The sequence below is a fragment of the Bicyclus anynana genome, chromosome 10 (genome assembly GCF_947172395.1).
Source record: "Bicyclus anynana chromosome 10, ilBicAnyn1.1, whole genome shotgun sequence".
NCBI lineage: Eukaryota > Metazoa > Arthropoda > Insecta > Lepidoptera > Nymphalidae > Bicyclus > Bicyclus anynana.
Window position 1 is genome coordinate 1,155,388 of NC_069092.1, and position 21,898 is coordinate 1,177,285.

Genomic DNA, 21,898 nt, shown 5'->3' on the forward strand with positions numbered 1-21,898 from the left:
TTATTTGAATGCATTCAATAGTTTTAGCGTGATGCCCGGTAAATAAAAATGCGGACAGACAGACCAAAAACTAAAAAAAATCGGTTGTCTGTAAAGTCGTTTCACTGACGATAGTTGAACGTGACAACGTCGTAAGAAAATACTGATGGAATGGTTGCATTTTTCAAAAGAAAATGTTCGTTTTTCTAAAATACTGTTTAATAATCTTCATAGACCAGAATATACTTTATTTCTTGTAAAAAGTTGTCACGTCAACAAAGTTGGCAACCCTAGAGCGAGGGAACGACTCCATCGAATTATAAGACGTTGTCACGTCAAAAAATAATTTTGGCTTGAGAATGCCCTCCAAAAAAATTTTCATATATCTTCAATGTACAGAATTTGACCTGTTTCAGTTTTATTATAGGTAAAGTATTAACAGAATTCATGATAAAGAACTTTCCGCGAATTACTTAATAATGATAATTTATCTGCTTGTAGATAAAGAAATACGTCTTCAATTGTCTTCCATTGTTGATTGGAAACTTACAATATTCTGTGATCCCATTATTTACTTTAATAATATGCGTAAATGAATGAAATGTATGCAACTGTAAATAGAATAAATTAGATAAGAGTATAATATTGAGTAAATGAGTTATTTGTATGTGGATTAGTTTTCTTTCTTATGTAATTCACCTAATACTGAACCAAGTGAAGATTTATAAATTGATTATGGAGAGACCGAAATTCAAGATTTGATTTCTAACCATTACACTCAGCCATCATCATCATCATTATCTGCCGATGGACCGATGTCCACTGACCTATGTCCACTGCTGGACATAGGTCTCTTCCATGAACCTCCAAGCACAACGGTCTCGAGCCTCCAGCATCCAGCGGCTCCCTGCAACCCTTTGTCACCGCAATGTCCTCGGTCAACTAGTGTTAACGAGCGCAGTGTGTAATGAGTCTTGCTGTTCTGTGGTTCGATGTCTTGCTGTTCTGTGGTTGGAAGGGGAGGGAACAGTGAAGGAAAAACATCGTGAGGAAACCTGCATACCAAAGAATTTTCTTAATTTTCTGCGTGTGTGAAGTCTGCCAATTAGTATTGGATCAGCGTGGTGGACTATTAGCCTAACCCCTCTCATTTTGAGAGGAGACTCTAGCTCAGCAGTGAGCCGAATAGGGGTTGATAATGATGATAATTACATAATTATATTATTATACCAAAGTTACCACAATCTATTTATTTATGTATTCGCGGTATACGGGGTCAAAATATAGCATTATAACACTTACAAATAACGAGGCTTAAGGCTTTTTATTAAATAAATAAATAAATATTTTTTTTTAAATATACTTAAACAATATATACTTTCTAGCCCCAAAGTAAGCATACAGAGCAGCTTGTGTTATGGGTACTAAGTTAATAATTAATTAGTCGTAAAATAATTTTTAAACTTGGTTAAGTATATCCAGATATTAACCCTATAACCGTACAAACTGTACTCTTTATAACATTAAGCAAGAACTATAAAAGTACGTACCTACTCGTATATGGCAAAACGAAACGTAATACGAGCTGTATCCGATTACTAAGTCAAAATTATTAATTATAACTACCCACATTTTTAAGTGTTTCTTAAAATCCATGTTCAATCGTGTCTCTGTCATTTTTACACTAAAGTCCAATCGTTAACACTGTGCTGCAATAAATATGTGAAATTATAAGACTAATAAAGTTCTAACAGTGTTTTTTTTAATTAAACTAACGCCTATTTATACAAAATGACTTTAATGAAGTTAGTTATTAGTTTTGTGAAGTTTAATTTTATTTTTATAGCTTTGAGTTGCATAAGAAGTATTGTGAGTGAACCATATGGTACTTCTTTGGGTGGCCATTATGGGGTGAATGACCTTAATGGTAAGTAACCTCAAAATGTTTTATAGAACTAGATACTAACTAATTGTTAGGAAATTCAAAATTTAAGGTTAGGAGCACCACCAAAACCTGTACTTGTTTGCCTGTACGAATAGGTCGGTATTCAAAAAGATATATGCTTGAAAACTCGATTCCGTTTCTCTTTCATACCTACCTGCCTGGTTTTTTTTATTCTTTACAAGTTAGCCCTTGACTACAATCTCACCTGATGAAAGCGGGCTAACTTGTTAGGAGGAGAATGAAAATCCACACTCTTTCGATTTCTACACGACGTCTTACCGGAACGCTAAATCACTTTGTGGTACGCCTTTGCCGGTAGGGTGGTAATTAACCACGGCCGAAGCCTCTAACCAAGTACGTTTTTTATACCGAAAAACATTCTTATGCTTCATCAATATGACACCTGATAAGATGGAAATCACTGATGTAGTCTAATTTAGAGCGCGCTTGCATTATATAACTAGTGCGCATTAACTTGACACTTGGCTACTAAATACAACCAAACAAACACTGTACAAACATCATTCGAGCCAGGTGTCAAGCTAATCCGCACTAGCTGTAGATGACTATTCACTCTTGTCTTGAAGTTGTTAAAACTGTAGTTGACACGAAACACACGCCGGAATAGCATTCCAAAACTTTTCTGTGCGAACTCGAAGTGTGGATGCAAAGTACAAATTGTCTGGATATTCACCTGCTGTTCTGTGGTAGGAAGGGAAGGAGGAACAAGATGATGGAGTTCCTATGCACTCAAGGCATTGCATACATCTGGGAGTACATTATCCATTTTACGTTTTCCCTAGTGAATAGATCAAAATCAAAATCAAAAATCATTTATTTCAAGTAGGCTCAGTTTACAAGCACTTTTGACACGTCAGTTGACTATTTGTAAAGATTCTACCACCGGTTCGGAAGGCAGGTTCTGCTGAGAAGATACCGGCAAGAAACTCAACAGTTGCTCTTTTGAAAAAGTCATACAGTATTATAATTTACAATTGATAACAATTACAATTTCTTATAGTTTTATTTCCTGTGTGAAGGTGGAAGCTGATCCAATGGCCTCCAAGCGCTTTTATCTTTAAGGAACTCATCAATGTTGTAGTAATCTCGACTAAGTAAATGTTTTTTAACACATTGCTTAAAGCTATGCATTGGCAGGTCCATCACAGTCTTGGGGATCTTGTTATAGAAGAGTACACCCAAACCTACAAAAGATTTTTTTACTCTTTGGAGACGATATGCAGAAATAACTAACTTATGCCCGTGTCTAGTTAGACGTGGGCTTAAATCTCCTTTTCGTTTGTACAAAGATAAGTAGGTAAGTTCGAGCCAATGTTTGCCATTGCATCGTTTCTATCCAAGCCTATAGCAGAGTAAAGAAACCCATAAGTAGGTACCTATTATAAAAATCCAATAGGTACTTATTATAATAGTATAATTTTTTTGTCTTGACGGATAGGCGGAAGACAAAGTGATCCTGTAGGGTTCCATATTTTTCCTTATAAGGGTACAGATACATAAAAACATATTCCAATGTATGAGTACATATTTGGGCAAGCAAGTAGTTAGTACCTAAGTATGGTACGTTATAGTACAATGTTTCAGAGCACGTACACAGTACGGAGGCGCCGTGTGATGTGTGTCCGCGGCACGGCGTATGCGTGCCTCCCGTGCAGTGTCCCGCGCACGTGCGCCCCGGAGCGCGCAACCCGCGGTGTCACCTGGAAACGCAGATCGGTGTGTGCTGTTTCACTGGAGTAAGTCACGCGGGTAAGTATTGGCGTATCTAGGATTATTTCCTAGGGTGGGCCCCACCCTTGACATGCCGCTGAGCAAATACACACTCAACACAGAAAAAAAACGTTTACAATATTTGTGGACGCTGGCCTCTGAAACGGGTATACTGATTTTATTGATTTTTCTTTCATGTATATTTTGTATTCTGGCGTCCATCATAGATTTTTTAATCAGTAGCCTAGAATTCGTGGGCACTGGACCATTTTGGGGTGCGCACGGCCCTATATACTCCTACTATCTGACACCGCGTGGTTCTTGTTCCCGTAGTAACACGGGGATAATATAGCTTTCCTCGATAAATGGGCTATCTAACTTTGAAAGAATTGTTCAAATCGGACGGTAGTTCCTGAGATTAGCGCGTTCAATCAAACAAACAAACTCAGCTCAGCTTTACATATTAGTATAGAAGTATAGATGCGAGTAACCTTGGAAACTATATCAAATACTTTTATTCTACAAGTTACTGTGATAAATGTTGTATTAGGAAGCCCTGGCAGCAAAAACGCAAGATTTTTGTAATGATAACGATTATGTATCGGATTATTCAATCTTAAGATAGTTTTAGCTAATGAATGTTATAGCTTTAGTAATTATCCGATACGATGTAATATTCGCCCGATGTAATGTTAGCCTTTCAGAGGATAAAGTCCATCAAGCCTGTTTAATACTAATACGTTTTACATTGCAACTTCATTGAGTGATTTTAAAAAAAATCCTTGTTATCTGGAAATTAAATCGGAGGCTTTCATTTATTTAAAGGCATCGTAAGGCTGTGTGTAGTTCGCAAGTTTATGAAAAGTAATTTAACCATATAATTAATGAAACGTTCGTTAGAAAAAATATGGGATTCGAACCCACAGCCACGAATGCAGTTGCACCAATCGGTCGTCAAAACCTAAAATTTCCTAAAAAAAAACACAATACAATTTCAGCGGAGTCGGACCGCAAGAAAAGCAATCGTGCGTCAATCAATGTGGAAGATGTGAAGGCGGCGCACAACCAGTCGCGACGCAAGCTGCAGATGTGGCTGCTACGGGCCGAGGGGCTTCAGAAGGAGCCGTACGCTGTTGTCAACGTCACTTCTCCGAGTTATGGACACTATTTGGTAAGACAATTTCTGTGGAATCAGATCGCAAGAGAAGGAATTGTGCGTCAATCAACGTGGAAGATGTGAAGGCGGCGCACAACCAGTCGCGACGCAAGCTGCAGATGTTGCTGCTACGGGCCGAAGGGCTTCAGAAGGAGCCGTACGCTGTTGTCAACGTTACTTCTCCGAGCTATGGACACCATTTGGTAAGACAATTTCAGCGAAATTCGACCGCAAGAGAAGCGTCAATCAACGTGGAAGATGTGAAGGCGGCGCACAACCAGTCGCGACGCAAGCTGCAGATGTTGCTGCTACGGGCCGAAGGGCTTCAGAAGGAGCCGTACGCTGTTGTCAACGTCACTTCTCCGAGCTATGGACACCATTTGGTAAGACAATTTCAGTGGAATCAGATCGTAAGAGAAGCAATCGTGCGTCAATCAACGTGGAAGATGTGAAGGCGGCGCACAACCAGTCGCGACGCAAGCTGCAGATGTGGCTGCTACGGGCCGAGGGGCTTCAGAAGGAGCCGTACGCTGTTGTCAACGTCACTTCTCCGAGTTATGGACACTATTTGGTAAGACAATTTCTGTGGAATCAGATCGCAAGAGAAGGAATTGTGCGTCAATCAACGTGGAAGATGTGAAGGCGGCGCACAACCAGTCGCGACGCAAGCTGCAGATGTTGCTGCTACGGGCCGAAGGGCTTCAGAAGGAGCCGTACGCTGTTGTCAACGTTACTTCTCCGAGCTATGGACACCATTTGGTAAGACAATTTCAGCGAAATTCGACCGCAAGAGAAGCGTCAATCAACGTGGAAGATGTGAAGGCGGCGCACAACCAGTCGCGACGCAAGCTGCAGATGTTGCTGCTACGGGCCGAAGGGCTTCAGAAGGAGCCGTACGCTGTTGTCAACGTCACTTCTCCGAGCTATGGACACCATTTGGTAAGACAATTTCAGTGGAATCAGATCGTAAGAGAAGCAATCGTGCGTCAATCAACGTGGAAGATGTGAAGGCGGCGCACAACCAGTCGCGACGCAAGCTGCAGATGTGGCTGCTACGAGCCGAAGGGCTTCAGAAGGAGCCGTACGCTGTTGTCAACGTTACTTCTCCGAGCTATGGACACCATTTGGTAAGACAATTTCAGCGAAATTCGACCGCAAGTGAAGCGTCAATCAACGTGAAAGATGTGAAGGCGGCGCGGCGCACAAACAGTCGCGACGCAAGCTGCAGATGTGCCTATTACGGGTCAAAGAGCTTCAAAAGGAGCTGTGTTCTGTTGTTTTACCAAATGGTGTCCTTATCTTAGTAGACTTAGCGTCACTTCTCCGAGATAAGGACACCATTTTGGTAAGACAATTTCAGCGGAGTCGGACAAGTTCTGTGTGTCAATCAACGCGGAAAATGTGAAGGTGGCGCACGATTAGTTGCGACCCAAGCTGCAGATGTAGCCGAAGCGCTTCGGTTCTACAAATGATAAACCAAACAAACCTTCACTCCTCACCCCGTCAACCCCTCTCTCAATGCGCGCTGTGAGAGGCCGCGCGCGTCGCAATTTGGATCGTGCCGCGTTGCAAGAACCATCTCATGACTAAGGGCCTTGTGTGGGTTCGAAAATACTCCGTTGTACATCGTATCACGTGTTTCATAATATATTAATATATGTATTTTTTTACTACATGCAAACACCTTCTATCAATTTAACATCCGACGCTAAATATGGCTGTCTGTAACAATGGAGTATTTAATGGGATGAACAGATTAATATGCGGGTTTCATTATTAGTCTGTCAGTCATACTCTTAATATATTTATACAACCTGAAATTGGACAAAAAAAATAATTACTACTTAAATTATAATCTCCCCTGCAATTAACATCCATTTATCTTGTTCAAGTCTCTGGTAACATACGACGAAAGAGCACAGAGATTGGGGCGCGGAGCATTGCTGAATCTCTTTGCTGCGCAGGAGTTGAAGTCTAGACAAGCCCTGACTGATGATGAGTTGGCTTTGAGATTCACGGATCATACTGATGGTGAGTAAAAACACTATTGCTGCTTTCAATGTTTATGCTTTAAAAAATTAAGTGTCTCAATTGGTGAAGGAAAACATGGTGAGGAAACCTGTATCCCAGAGAATTTTCTTAATTATCTGCGTGCGTTTGCCAAAACGCATTGGGCCAGCGTTGTGGACATATTGGCCTTACCCCTCTCATTCTGAGAGAAGACTGACTCGAGTTCAGTAGAGAGCCGGAAATGGGTTGATGTCGATGTTATTCAGTGCAAAAAAAGCATTAGCGCAGAGTGGCTTTTTTCAACGTGTCATACTGTTATATTCCAGGACCTTACTGCCCGCCGAACCCGCCATGTCCTGAAGTACCCAGCAAATATCGGAGCGTTGATGGCAATTGCAACAACAAAGACAATCCAAGCTGGGGTGGTACCCACACTGGCTATGGTAGACTGCTGGCGCCGTCCTATAGTGATGGTAAGATCTTCTATTTGCTTCAATAGTTTGTCAGCCCTTGCCTTTATGGTACGAGATCCGGCATTAGAAAAATATACAATCATCTGTTATTTATTTGGGATAAATGATAAAAAATATTAACATTGACACATTGCAAACAGGCTGTCTAGTAATATTGCGTCCAGTGTGCCTAGTGTTGTTACTATCACGTTGACGTTTACGCAAATTTATATGGAATTGAAACAGTTGTGCAGTAGTGCCACTAGATGGCGCTGTTTTAATCCCTTAAAAATTCGCGTTTACGTTACGTGACGGTAACAGTATCAAACTGCCACTAGGCCCTCGGATAGGAATGATTCTTTTTTTCTAATTTATTTAGCCTTGCCTTGACGGTGATCAAATTGCACGTGCCAGGGAACAGACGCCGGAGGGCATTCCACATTAGCAGTTCTTGTTAAAAACGTTGTTGCTAAAAAAATCGTGCGGGTTTGCTGGATGTCGACAACATAAGAACATTTTACACGACGTTTCGCTGTTCTGTAGCACCTACCTCAGTTACGTGCATAAGGTTGTCGTTCAGGGTATGCACTAATAAAAAAAAAATCAATTTGGACAAACCTGTAATTGATAAGCATTAAGAAAAACATCTCTTAAGGTATGCATTTATGAAGTGCACGCCACTGACCTGCCTATAGATCATATTCTAAAACAATTATCTTTCTTTTTTGTTTCAGGTGTTTGGGCAATCAGGATCTCAGCATCAGGGGAACCGCTGCCTTCGGCGCGAGCGGTCAGCACCGCGCTCATCCTGGACGGCAACCACCCTAGCAGTAACCACAACCTGCTGTTCATGCAGTTCGGCCAGTTCGTAGCTCACGACATCAGCACTGGTGTGGTATATACTTTGGGTAAGCTCCATACAAAACGCTTACTATCATATCAACAACCCATTTTTGACTCACTATTGAGCACGACTCTCATGTCAGAATGAGAGCAGTTAGGCCAGTAGTCCACTGGCCCAATGAGGATTGGCAGACTTTTTATACGTAGAGAATTGAGAAAATTCTCAGGTATGCAGTTACGATGATTTTCCTTTAGCCTCCAGCTAGTCCTCAAATCCAGGAACTCATGAATTGAAGTCACAAATAAGATCATCAATCAATCAGAATCAATCAATAATAAAATCAATCAATCAATAATTAAATATCATTCATAGGTAGAATAAAATGGCTTTTCCAAGTAAGCCCAAGTTGTCCGTCTAACTGCATCGGCCCTTAACATTGTTAACATTGCTGTCAAAGACTAATTTGCCATTGAATAACAACTTTTATTTGAATTAGCTAACGGCAAGCCCATTTCCTGCTGCGATGGCAACGGCGAAGCAGTTCTTCCTCCAGAGATGCAGCACTGGGCGTGCGCTCCTATTGTCCTGGATGAAGATGACGTCTTCTACGGCCAGTTCAAGCAGCGTTGCATTAACTTCGTCCGGACTCAGCTTGCACCAGACTTTGACTGTTCTGTTGGTTATGCTACGCAGGTAAACACTCCATTCAATATGTACTTCATCATTTGGCTCAAAATTGTCTAAAAGTTGGTCGTGCGGTTCTTTTAAGTACCTACCTACGATTTAATTTACAGCCTGATTGAAAAACTCACTTCAGGGGCATGTTTTCTTCTTTATAAGAGAGGGAGATTTTGGGTCACCCTCCAATTCCTATGCGCGTTGACAGGCTTAGTAAGAGGGTTTTGAATCTATTGTGATCACACATAAATTCACAGATTTAGGAAGCGTCAGCTTTTAGAGTTGCTATTCTGTGATTAGATCTTATAATTCACGGACCGACGATGTTGTAACAAACTCCAAGCTGTTTTTAAGAAATTTTTGAAAAGCTCATAATTTTATAACCCTGTACTTGAATTCAAAAGACCGATTCAAACGCCGTTTTTAAGAAGAGGTTTCCGAGATAAGTTCCACACAGAAAGTGTCACACAGATGTACCACTTGTCAGTCATGCTTATTTCCGTAAAATAATAATTTGTCTTTTGTGACACAAGCTATTATTGAGTGTCAGGAGTTATTTTATTCATTTTTTTTTTAATTTTAGATGAACGGCGCATCTCACTACCCAGATCTGTCGCACCTTTACGGTAGCTCTGTGGAGAAGATGTCTCAGCTGCGCGCTCCGGGGGGACTGCTGGCTGTGTTCAACGACTATGGGCGGGAACTGCCTCCGCTTACCCACAGGAAGGAGTGCTTGAATGTGCACGACGGAGCCGCTTGCTTTGAATCAGGTATATAATATACAGGGTGTCCCGTAATTAATGAAAATTTATCTATTATTTACTGGATATCTTGTATATCCCCTGAGGTTAACAAGAAAGTAGTTCATTCTGTTGATATGAATATTTGAAGGTCTTTATGATTATGAGGCTTTTGATGTTTATTATTCGTAGTGGTATTTATATAGCATTACAATTTCATGAAGATTTGGAATCGATTTGATGATGGAGCCAAAATATAGACGAGGAAACTCCTCAACGATTTACAGCAGTTACCTTGTGCTTAGGCTTGATTAATTTGTATAAATGATAACTTTCCACCTAGATGGGTTGTGACTGTCATTAAGTGTGTGTTGATAAAGACCAAGAATATTTAAGGAAACTTCTTAACAGTTTATAGTGTAGCTATATTGTTTGGGAAAATTAAACACAATGACACAAATTAATCAATAATTTGTATTGATGAGAACTTTTCACCTAGATGGGTTGTGAGTTGTGACTATCATTAGGGGTCTGGTGATAAAGATCAAAGACGATTAAGGGAGCTGCTTAATTTCATATACGTAGTATTTACTAAAAATGGAAAAATAAAGAAAATTTTAATAAAAAAATACAACCGACCTGCCAACCGACATACCTGCTGAGTTTGAAGTCGGTGCTAAACCGATAATGTATTATTTAAGCCACGTAAGAATATTAAAAAGTACTTAGGTATATACTTTTTAATATTCTTACGTGTTTGTGGTTCTTTCAAAAACGGCTTAAATTAACACGACACAATGAGGCAAAACTAAATGGGACGGTTATACCATAGCCTACATTTTGCGTATTCCCACCAGTAGCGTAGCGTGCCATGGAGGCGCCCTGTATCAAAATTAGTTGGGAAGCCCAAATGAAGGGTAAAGGTTCCTCACATAAGAAGTTAAAATGCTCGCTTGAAATAAAATATAACAGTGACTTAACTTAAGTAGAATGTTTCTAACTTTTGGGCGCACGCTTAACCAGGGAAAAAAGAGAATTTGGATGATCTACATTTCACTTATTTTTTTCTTTAACACATAAGGGGCCCATGTAGTCTGGGGGCCCCGTAGGTATCTTTGATATGGCTGATACGGCGTTGGGTAAGCTCCTGATTCCCAAGGTAATGGGAACGACACTGGTGAATGCGTGGTTAAGCATAAACTGTAAATTATTACCTTTGTTATCTCCAGGGGATAACCACGGGAACCAGGTGATTTCTCTAACAGTCCTGCACACTATCTGGACTAGAGAACACAACAAGATTGCCCGAGCGCTGTCCGCTTTGAACCCTGGCTGGGACGAGGACACCGTCTTCATGGAGACCAGGAGAATAGTGCTGGCGGAGTTCCAGCACATAATCTATAACGAGTGGTTGCCTTTGTTGCTAGGTAATAAGCAGATTTACATCATTTTTAGTCAGATTGATAAGCAAGCTAATTCACTAACTTTGACTTTATGTTAGTTGACTTAACATCATCATTCATCATTATCAGCCGATGGACGTCCACTGCTGGACATAGGCCTCTTGCATGGACTTCCAAGCACAGCGCTCTCGGGCCGTCAGCATCCAGAGGCACTCTGGAATATCTATCTGGAAATATCTATTTTTAGCAAGTGTATTATGCAATATGATTTTTGGTAATAATAAACTTACGAGCATGATCATTTAAGTTATCTACTAGCAACTATGGGCAGAAAATATTTAAATAAAATATTTTTGTATCTGTTTTTTTTAGTTTAGGTGTTTTTTTTTTAAATTGTTCTTTTTTGTATTTTAGGTTCTAAAATAATGCAAATGTATGGCCTAACACCATCAGCTGGTTACGCTCTAGCGTATGACCCAGAAACAAACCCCTCCCTGTCAGGAGAGTTTGCCACCGCCGCCATGAGGTTCGGACATTCCGTAGTCGACAGCCAACTAACGTATGTATTATAATTTGTTTTAATGAAATGCCAATTCATTTAAATATTACAAATATACCTGTTCTGGAAAACCAGAACACCAGGGTCCTGAGCCACTTGCTTAATGACATCAATCCACCAGGTGAAGGGGGAATTACACTGACTATCATTGACCTTTCTGGTGCCAAATCTTGAGGGAAATCATGGACCTTTCCGGTATAAAAAAGCTACATTCCTTCAGCCAAATCGGTTCCATTTTTGCACGGAGTAACAAACAATACACCCAAACTTTCGGTTTTATTATATTAGTAATATTATTAACATGATAGTTTAGATTGTTTGTTTGAATTAAATAGTCTCTATAACTACTGCACCGATTTGAAAGATTACTTCATCAATTGAACGTTACATTATCAGTGAGTACTTAATATATATGCTATATTTAACTTTGTATTCCCAGTAGAACGGGAACTACGTGAATGAAACCGCAGTGTTCTACTAATCTATATCTATACTAATATTATTAAGCTAAAGAGTTCATTTATTTGTTTGTTTTCTCAGAAACTACAGGTCTGATTTGAAAAATTCTTTCAATGTTAGATAGCCCTTTTTATCGAGGAAGGCTATATAATACCGGATAGGGGGATACCCCTACGAGAACGGGAACCACGCATGTGAAACCGCGCGGAGTTCTGCTAATTCTTAATATTCGTATTCTTAAAACTTCCAGAGTACTGAGTCGCCAGCGCAAAGGAGTGTACGAATCAATATCTCTGCCTGAGGTGATGTTCCAGCCGTCCAGACTGCGCATCAAGCCTTTCCTAGATAGGCTTCTACTGGGGCTTATGTGGCGACCCATGCAATCGGTCGACCCGTTCGTTACTGAGGCTGTAAGTATAATAATAATAATAATAATAATTCATTTATTCATAAGAGAGTACAGAGTAATTACAGGCACATAAGGCTTAACATCTTTGCATCCAAAATTCCTCAGTGCCTGGAGACGAAAGTCTTCGAACAGTGCGTGTTTCTAATGGAACCGAGACTTGGTCGCTATGGGCCTTATTAGAAGGCTCAATGTCAATCAGCGGGCGATGGAGCGAGCTATGCTTGGAGTTTCTCTGCGTGATCGAATCAGAAATGAGGAGATAGAGAGGAGTCAGTCAGCTCAGCATGTCGCGAAGCTAAAGTGGCAATGGGCAGGCCATATAGTTCGAAGAGCCGATGGACGTTTGGGTGTCACGGAATGGTATGGAATGGATTGGAATGGTAACCTCGCACCGGTAAGTGCCGTGTTGGTTAACCCCCCACTAGATGGACCGAGGATATCAACCGGGTTGGAGGGAGCCGCTGGATGCTGGCGGTTCGAGATCGTTGGAGATTCAAGCAAGAGGCCTATGTCCAGCAGTGGACGTTCATCGGCTGATAATGATGATAATCCACACTCCTTTCGGTTTCTACACGACATCGCACCGGAACGCTAAATCACTAGGCAGTACGCCTTTGAAGGTAGGATGGTAACTACACAACTGAAGACCACCAGTCAGAGCTGGACCAATTAATAAAACCTCAAACGGCCCAGCAAGAAATGGAACCCAGGACTTCCGTCTTTTAATCTACTGCGTCACGGAGTATATTTCCTTTGTTCCCCAGCTTTCCCGCTACATGTTCCACGGTGGCAACCCCTACGGCCTGGACCTGGCCGCCATCAACGTCCAGCGCGGCAGAGACTACGGCATCCGCTCCTACAACGACTACAGGAAGCTGGTCGGCTTGCAGCCTCTCGCTGACTTCCACCAGCTTGCACCAAGCGTTAGTACTACGACAGTTCTTCTTACTAGCTGATGCCGCGCGGTTTCACTGCTTGGTTCCCGTTTCCGTAGAAGTATGGGGATAATATATAGCCTTCCTCGATGGGCTATCTAACATTGAAAGAATTTTTCATATCGGACCAGTAAGTAGTTTCTGAGATTGAGAGATGCGCGTTCAAGCAAACAAACAAACTCTTCAGCTTTATAATATTAGTTTAGATTCCTTAAATATCAGCTAAATATCAGCTGTGGATTATGAGGAGGCCTTTTTTGTACGACGATAAGTTAACTCTTTGACTGTGCTCTCATCGAGTAGAGTCAGGACTACGTAACCATAACGAACAAACTTGGAAGAGTTAAATAAATTGACGGCGTTATGGGGTATAAAGGCTAATGCTTGCCATTAGATAAGAAGTAAGTCAATTCTTCAGTATATGAAAATCTTTTGTTAATAATGTACAACTGCGCTTGAGAACCGGCCAAAAAGTCCCGTGCCTAAAACAAGATTTTCTTTTCTGTTATCGACGATGGTCGACTAGGGCAATAGGCCTCGACAAGTTTAATAGACCGACGGTCTCGGCATTTGTTAGTCATCAATGTAATCGTAATTAACTAATTACGTGCACTGGAGCAGCATAGCTTGTCAACCTCTTAAATACTCTCCACAAGCAAGAGGAAGAAGAAATGAGCATAAAATGCGGATTCCTCTTCTTTTGTGCTCTACAAGAATAATGATACCAAAGTCTGATAATAATTAATTCATATTTTTTTTCTCAGGCCGCTCGAAGACTTTCCTCAGTATACGCCAGCCCAGACGACATAGACTTGTGGGTGGGGGGGTTACTAGAAGAGCCTGTAGAAGGGGGCATCATCGGCACCACATTCGCAAATATAATAGCCGATCAGTTCACGAAGCTGAAGAGGGGGGATAGATATTACTACGAGTATGGACCTGATGTCAATCCTGGTGCATTTACTCCTAGTAAGTATGATTAATATACTGTTTCGTTGTCGTTGGTATACTAGGATAAGTATCTCACTGGTAATGTGTGTAGCTGGTTCAGCTATGAACAATAAGGTCCAGAGTTCGAATCCCGGGTCAGGCTATTTCTTACAAGAAGACAGCCTGGAGTTGGCAAGTTGGCGGTGTTGGTACATCCAGTAGCCTGGAGATCACGTAAAGCCATCGGTCCTGCGCTTGATCTTTCACCGATCGTGTTGGTCTGCCGTCCCATCAACTTCGTCCGCCCTTAGACTTACCGCCAAGCGATTTAGCGTTCCGGTACAATGTCGTGTGGAAACCGAAAGGAGTGAGGATTTTCATCCTCCTCCTAACAAGTTAGCCCGCTTCCATCTTAGATTACATCATCACTTACCATCAGGTGAGATTGTGATCAAGGGTTACTTGTAAAGAATTAAAAAAAAGCTTTATACATTAAGCGGTTTTCTATCAATAAAAAAATGCTATCATCCCTATTGCGGTGACCTTGCACCAACGACCTAGGTTACAAAGAACTAATAATTAACATTGATTTACTTTTAGGTCAATTGGCAGAAATAAAGAAAGTCACTTTGTCAAGAATTCTATGCGATAACAGCGATGGAATAGAAATATCTGCTGCATCACCAAACGCCTTCTTTAGGAGTGTACCAGGGTAAGAACTAATTTTCTTCTTAAGAAAATTGTAGTTTCAACTGATATCCTCAATTCGGTTTAACATTGTTTTTAATGCGATTTTGCGAGAAGGTAGATAGTTTTTTTTTTATTAAATTAAGGTTTTATTAGCGATCCAATTAAGACTCACCGCCGAACACAACGAATTAATTAAAAGGAGATGGTCCAAAATTGTATGGGCCCTGGTCCAGTCACTGTACCCTGGCGGAAATAAAAGAAAATATATTTTTGATTATACAAATCTACGAATTTACTTTAATTCTTTCGAAATAATATTCATTCTCTCTCAATAAATGCAACACTAATAAGGGTAATAATAGCGGATTTATGACGTTTTCAATGCAGTAATCGATTTGACGTTTGCTGTCAATTGTCATGTCATAGTTGCTTTATGGGCGCCATCTTGATATAACTCAAAAACTTGGGTTGTAATTTTATTTGTCTTTTTATTAAGTTACATTTAATTCACTTTAATAAATTTTAACAAGATCCTTGTATTTTTTAAATTTTAATGATATAGGGGAAAAGGGTGGACCTGAAATGGACCATCTCCTTTCCAATTTGGGTAAAATATGTAGTTTTTTTTTTTACACTTCTAAATATTTTAGCCTAACCAGTTTTGGTGTTTTTTTGCAGGAATGAACCAGTGCCGTGTGATAGTCCGTTAATAGCAGCGATGGATTTATCAAAATTTAAAGAATAAATAATATTAAACAAAAGTATATCACGAATATTTTTTGGAAAAAAATCGAGTTAGTATTCTATCACAGATTTTGTATCGGCAAGAGGGTTGTTAAATATAAATTTAGTAACAGTTGCTTTTATTAGTTTCTTTACTTTCATTCTGTCATTTTCATTTTTTCTTTTCTTTTTAAGTTTTTCTTGCAATTTCATCTATTTTATATCAATTATTGCAATGTAATGGTTTTACAAAAGCGTTAATTCGTTTTTTTACATCTTTTTTTGTACCTTTTGTAATTGTTATCATTAGATTGTAATAATTTTACTTAAAACTATATAAAATTAAAAGATTTTAACCATTAAACAATCTTGTCCATTATCAATTAGGCTCATTTCGTTAAATATTTTATTGCTTCTAATGAATTACAAAAATTTTAATATGTATTCTTTTTCTCGTTTCTAAACTGTAATTAAATTTATCTTTAACAAGGGTTGAAGTTGTACCTGTTTTAATGATTTTTTCATTTAAAAAATCCAGGAATCGGGGGTATTTTGAGAAGGGGTGATAGTGCATTTAAACCAGCCATGTGCGTGTTTAATAAGTTTTATTTCTGTCTCTTGGATTATTTTGTTATTAATGAAAAGCTATACTGCTTTCCCTGGTACACAAAAAAATCAATTAAAGTACAAACAGAGCAAAGTAACTCTAGTTGTCTTCTTTGTCTTTTAAAATTGCGACTATAATAACAGATATTATAGAGTTAGTTCTAGTTAATTTAATTACAACTAGGCCAATAAGAGCGATGCTGCCATGTTGTTTAGATAAATGGTAATTAAATTAAATGAATATTTTTATATCGCTGATAAACTATTTTTTAATTAAATAATAAATTTATTGTACATTTTGATGTCTATATTAATGGTAACGGTATTTTTTTTATTAATGTATGCTTTTGTTATGAGTTTTATGATTTTTTTTTGCTTGTTTTTTTAATTGTTTTTATTAAAACTCATTAACGAAAGGATAAATTTTGTATGTAATAAAGTTTTGAATACCGTAATAATTATTATAAAAAATTATTTTCTTAGCATAGTGAGAAATATAATTTAGTGATTTTTATCAATTAGTGTAAGTACCTACTTATAAAAATAAAATAAATATGATCAATAGAATATTGTGTAATAAAATAATAAATGAATTAAAATAAATATGTTTGTTTGAATTCTTTCGTTTCGTACCTATAAGTAGATTTTGCTAATTCATCTATACTAATATTATAAAGAGGTAAAGTTTGTAAGTTTGTAAGTTTGTAAGTTTGTAACAATTTTTTGAAATGGGGTAATCTTCGGAACTACTGGACCGATTTTAAAAATTCTTTCACCAGTAGAATGCTACGTTATCGGGGAGTGCTATAGGCTATCTATACTAATATTATAAAGAGGTAAAGTTTGTAAGTTTGTAAGTTTGTAAGTTTGTAACAATTTTTTGAAATGGGGTAATCTTCGGAACTACTGGACCGATTTTAAAAATTCTTTCACCAGTAGAATGCTACGTTATCGGGGAGTGCTATAGGCTATATTTTATATTTCTATCATATATAACTACTGAGATATCGCGGGTTTTCTCTTACAGGTCAGACCGAAAAACTTACTTATTCGCATGCGCTGCCTCAACCATTGCGTATAACTGAAATAAATGTATGGAGGCTTTTTGAACCTTTAAAAGTTCTACAAAAAAGTCCGCGACACCATATATCTATGTTTTATATTTTAGCAGATATAGTACCTTTAGTACTTTAATAAATTATTTATAAATTATTTATTTACACAACTTAACTTAAATCCTTATCAAAATAAATGATTTAATAATCACAAGGATATTATAGAGATAAGATTTGCCCTTTACAGTATGTTAATTAGTTATATAATTTCGGAGATAATACAAAATTTCTGAAAGTCGCAGAAATGCCGCTATATGACGCCCCGCGGTTTCAATTACGTGGTTCCCGTTCCCGTATGAATATGAGGACCAAACATAGCCTATGACACTCGCAAATAATGTAGCTTTCTATTGGTAAAAGAATTTTTCAAATCGGTCCAGTAGATCCAGAGATTACCCCCGACAACCACACAAACTTTACCTCTTTATAGTATTAGCATAGAAGTCGCTTGGGAAATTATAGTCTTTTGGTCATTGCACCACGCACAAAAGGCTGGACCAATTTTGCTGAGGGTAGGGATAGGATAGAGGTAGGGAAGGGGTAGGATAGAGGTAAGGGTAGGGGTAATTGAGGGAAAGTGTAGGGTAGGGTAGGGTAGGGTACGGATAAGGTAGGGGTAGTGTAGGGTAGGGGCAAGGTAGAGGTAGGGGAAGGATATGGAACGTATAGGGTAGGGGAGGAGTAGGATAGGGGAAGGGTAGGGTAGGGGTAGGGTACGGGTAGGGTAGGGTTAGGGTTGGGATAAGGTAGGGGTAGGGAAGGGTTAGGGTTAACGGTAGGGCCCCTAATCTACCCCTACTCTACCCCTACTCTACCCCTACCTTACTCCTAAGTAAGATAGGGGTAGGGTAGGGGTAGATTAGGGGTAGGGTAGGATAGGGTATGGATAGGTTACGGGTAGGGTTAGGGTAGGGTAAGGTGGGGGGTGGGGGGGGGAAGGGTTAGCGTTAGCGGTAGGGTAGGAGTAAGGTAGGGGTAGGGTAGGGTAGGGTAGAGTTGGGTAGGTTTACGAGCAGGGTAAGGTAGAGGTAGAGAAGTTTACATCAATTTTTACGCGGACGAAGTCGCGGGCGTCCGCTAGTACAGAATATTTTTGTTTGAAACTTTCTAAACTTTTAAGTTATAATATAACAGTAACTGTCGCCGCGCGGTTTGACCCGCGCGGTTCCCGTTCCCGTAGGTATACGGAGAAAATATATAACCTATAGCCATCATTAAATAAAATTATTTGAAGTTTAAACTCTTATCCTTACTGCTTTATAATTGCTTTGTTCATTTATTTGTCTACTATTATAACTTTATAAATAGAAAGCAGAACCCACCATTATTTCACCACGTTTTTCTTTTACCAAAATAATATTTGAGAAAAAAATAGTTAACTAAAAAATTGTTTTGTCAGTATTTCAATATATTCTGCAAAGAATGAAAAAAATCTTTCAAATTGATAAACTAAAATCTTGAATAACTTTTATTCAGAGAAAATCTCTATTTGTACAAGTCGAATGCAAGCTTTAATACAATAATATCTCCGCAATAATATCTACAAACAAAAGAAAGTATACGATTGACAATATTTATAGCTGATACCGTACGAGCACTTCTCGGATGAGGCGGAAATAACTGGCCGTGTCTCATGCATCAATGGAGAATATCTTAAAGTTTGACGTGTTTCTGCGTCAGTGAGATGTTAATACACCTAGAGGGTTTATCAACTCTATTATAGAGATCTAATTCCGATGCTATTGCAACTTCGGTGCCTATAATTCGCTTTTAATTCGTACCATGACATTTCAAACTGAGTCACATATGAAGCGTTTATCTATACTAATATTATAAAGCTGAAGAGTTTGTTTGTGTGAACGCGCTAATCTCAGGGACTTCTGGTCCGATTTGAAAAATTATTTCAGTGTTAGATAGCCTATTTATCGAGGAAGGCTATATATTATTTCCAAATTTCTACAGGAACGGGAACTATGCGGGTAAAACCGCGCGGCGTTAGATAGTTGTGAATAATTAATCGAGATGTGTCTATGATCTGCGGTTGAATTGCAAAAGAATAGCAATACGTTTGAAAGAGACATCGCTACAGAAAGTCAACAGAGAGGCGCGAACTTTAAATTTATTTTGATTTTGAGTCTAGAGATATAATATATTTCATCTTTCTCCACCCACACATTTTTTTACATTAAGATGAGCATTTGGCTGCGATCATGCTTGACACAGCGATGGTAGAGCTTAAGGCGTAGCGCACTTGCTTAGAAGATGCCAACTCTTACTTGAAAATCTCTGCCTCAGATTCTGGAGGGTGTGGGTTCGAATCCGGTCCAGGGCATGCACCTCCAACTTTTCAGTTGTGTGCGTTAAGAAATTAAACATTACATGTTTCAAACGGTGAAGGAAAAAATCGTGAGGAAAGGTTTCCTATCCAGAGAATTTTCTTAATTCTCTGCGTGTGTGAAGTCTGCCAATGCATACCAGATAATTTTCCTAATTGCATCTGGCAATCCGCATTGGGCCAGCATGGTGGACCATTGGCCTAACCCCTCTCGACGTTTGAAGGGACATTAAAAATACTGACAATTTCATTAAATAATATTATATTTTTTTAAACTTATGATTAATTTTGTAGACTACGCTGAAATAAGTACTTCTATGTGTAATAATATATCACGATTCACAGTTCTTTGAAAATAATACGAGAGGATAAATTGCAACTCACAAAGTAAAGACACAAGATTTAGGTCTCGTCACAATACTGATTTAACCGTGCGATTATAGTTAAAGCACGATTTATTAATCAATATAATTATTACCTCACAGCTGGACCACCTATTATTTAATTCTGGTTTAAGAATATTATAGGAAGTAATTTTCAGACTTATATAAATATTTTCACTTCACAAGTTACAATATGTAGTTTTCGAACCTAATAATAATAACTACAGACAGTAGTTATTAAGAAAGTTTTATGCAATATTTTATACTTGACTATTTTATGACATAAATGTATATGAATATTCTTGAAACGGACCTCTGACCCCGATTCTGGAAAGTGTGGGTTCGAATCCGATCCGGGGCATGCACCTCTAACTTTTCAGTTGTGTATTTTAAGAAATTAAATATCACGTGTCTCAAACGGTGAAGGTAAAACATCGTGAGAAAATCTGCATACCAGAGAATTTTCTTAATTCTCTGCGTGTGTGAAGTCTGCCAATCCGCATTGGGCCTGCGTGGTAGACTATTTGGCCAAATCCCTCTCATTCTGAGAGGAGATCTCAGCAGTGAGCTGAATATGGGTTGATAATGATGATGAGAACCTATGAACTAGATAATCGGTTAAAATTCCTTAGTCCGCGTCCCACTCTCTCTGAATCTACTAAGCTACTATTGAAGGCCAAGTCGCGCGGCTCCTCATTTCGTGTGACCTGCCTTAACAATAAAACCAGTGAGTACACACTCGAGGCGTAACCGTACGGTCGTATGTTCATTTTTCGGGCGCGGGCCGCAAACATCGACACGCAAATTGGTTTATTCTTACTTTTGTTTCTACGAAAACGTCCGACTGTGTACATTCCGTCTGAAAACACATACAAGCACACAAAATTTGTAATGTATCGTTTCTGTATTTATTACTTCAAGGTTTAATTTATTTATTTATTTTATTTTAATTTAACAATCAGTAAACTGTCAGAAAAAATTATTATAAATTATTATTTTTTTATTGAAATTAATTAAAATTGTGTATTATTAGATCACCTATCTCAGAAAGTGTCTGAGTAAGGTGATCTAATAATAAGATGTTGCTTGCAACGTCGTTTGTATTGTGTTTTGTAAAAGTTCTCGATAGTAAATAGGGCAGAATTTATTGTATATTATCCGTCCGTTTCAAGAATTTTAAAAATTCTTGGTTCAGTAAATCCAGAGATAAAACACTACAAATTTTTCTTCTTTGTAATATTAGTATAGATCAAACTATTTTAATTATTATAACATTGACTTAAAAATCAGGTATTTTTGTACCTATAAGCACCGATTAAAGAACTGGTTTTTTATGGGTTTCATCGGCTTCACCACGCTGCTTGTAGATCATCTGGATCATCTTTATTCTGTGCCTATAAGTTATAATAACTGGCAGACGAAAACCGACTTTAGGACTATAGGTAGACATGTAAACCAGCTACGCGTAGCGGATTTTGAGTCATTTATTTATCCGGCAGACGAAGTTAAATAATAGTTGTTATTGTAATTCAATGTTTTTTAAAATTTTTTAATTTATAATTTGGGATTAGACCTATTTATTTGTATCAAATTATTTTGGAATAGGACTTTTGAACGCGACAGTCCAAGTTCAAAGTCAAGGTGCGCCTACATGTCCCGCAGTTGATTTACGACGCGTCTGTACACACGTGCGAGTACATACGCTAGGAAGACCATGTTGTGTTACGCGTTGCTACTATTCGCGAATTAACATTGCTCTTGGCATTGCCTTTTATGGCGCGGAGTGGCGATCACAAGGTTTTAATTATATTTCCGA

General features: G+C 38.7%; 1 protein-coding gene across 1 annotated transcript; it reads left to right on the top strand.

Annotated features, from left to right (window-relative positions):
* The first annotated feature begins 789 nt into the window (after positions 1–789).
* Positions 790–16,852, top strand: LOC112047910 (chorion peroxidase). Its single transcript, XM_052883799.1, has 15 exons — positions 790–1,906; positions 3,530–3,706; positions 5,775–5,938; positions 6,704–6,842; positions 7,148–7,294; positions 8,008–8,181; positions 8,614–8,810; positions 9,379–9,565; positions 10,765–10,962; positions 11,353–11,497; positions 12,207–12,366; positions 13,130–13,288; positions 14,065–14,269; positions 14,831–14,942; positions 15,599–16,852. The coding sequence occupies exons 1-15, from the start codon at positions 1,771–1,773 to the stop codon at positions 15,663–15,665; spliced, it is 2,367 nt and encodes a 788-aa protein (XP_052739759.1). The 5' UTR covers positions 790–1,770; the 3' UTR covers positions 15,666–16,852.
* Positions 16,853–21,898: the final 5,046 nt, after the last annotated feature.

Bases quoted from the DNA above. Each gene is read 5' to 3' on its own strand.
- LOC112047910 (XM_052883799.1), top strand. From the start codon at position 1,771: ATGACTTTAATGAAGTTAGTTATTAGTTTTGTGAAGTTTAATTTTATT. The intron at 8,182-8,613 runs GTAAGCTCCATA...TATTTGAATTAG, and splicing joins TGGTGTGGTATATACTTTGG to CTAACGGCAAGCCCATTTCC. The intron at 14,270-14,830 runs GTAAGTATGATT...ATTTACTTTTAG, and splicing joins TCCTGGTGCATTTACTCCTA to GTCAATTGGCAGAAATAAAG.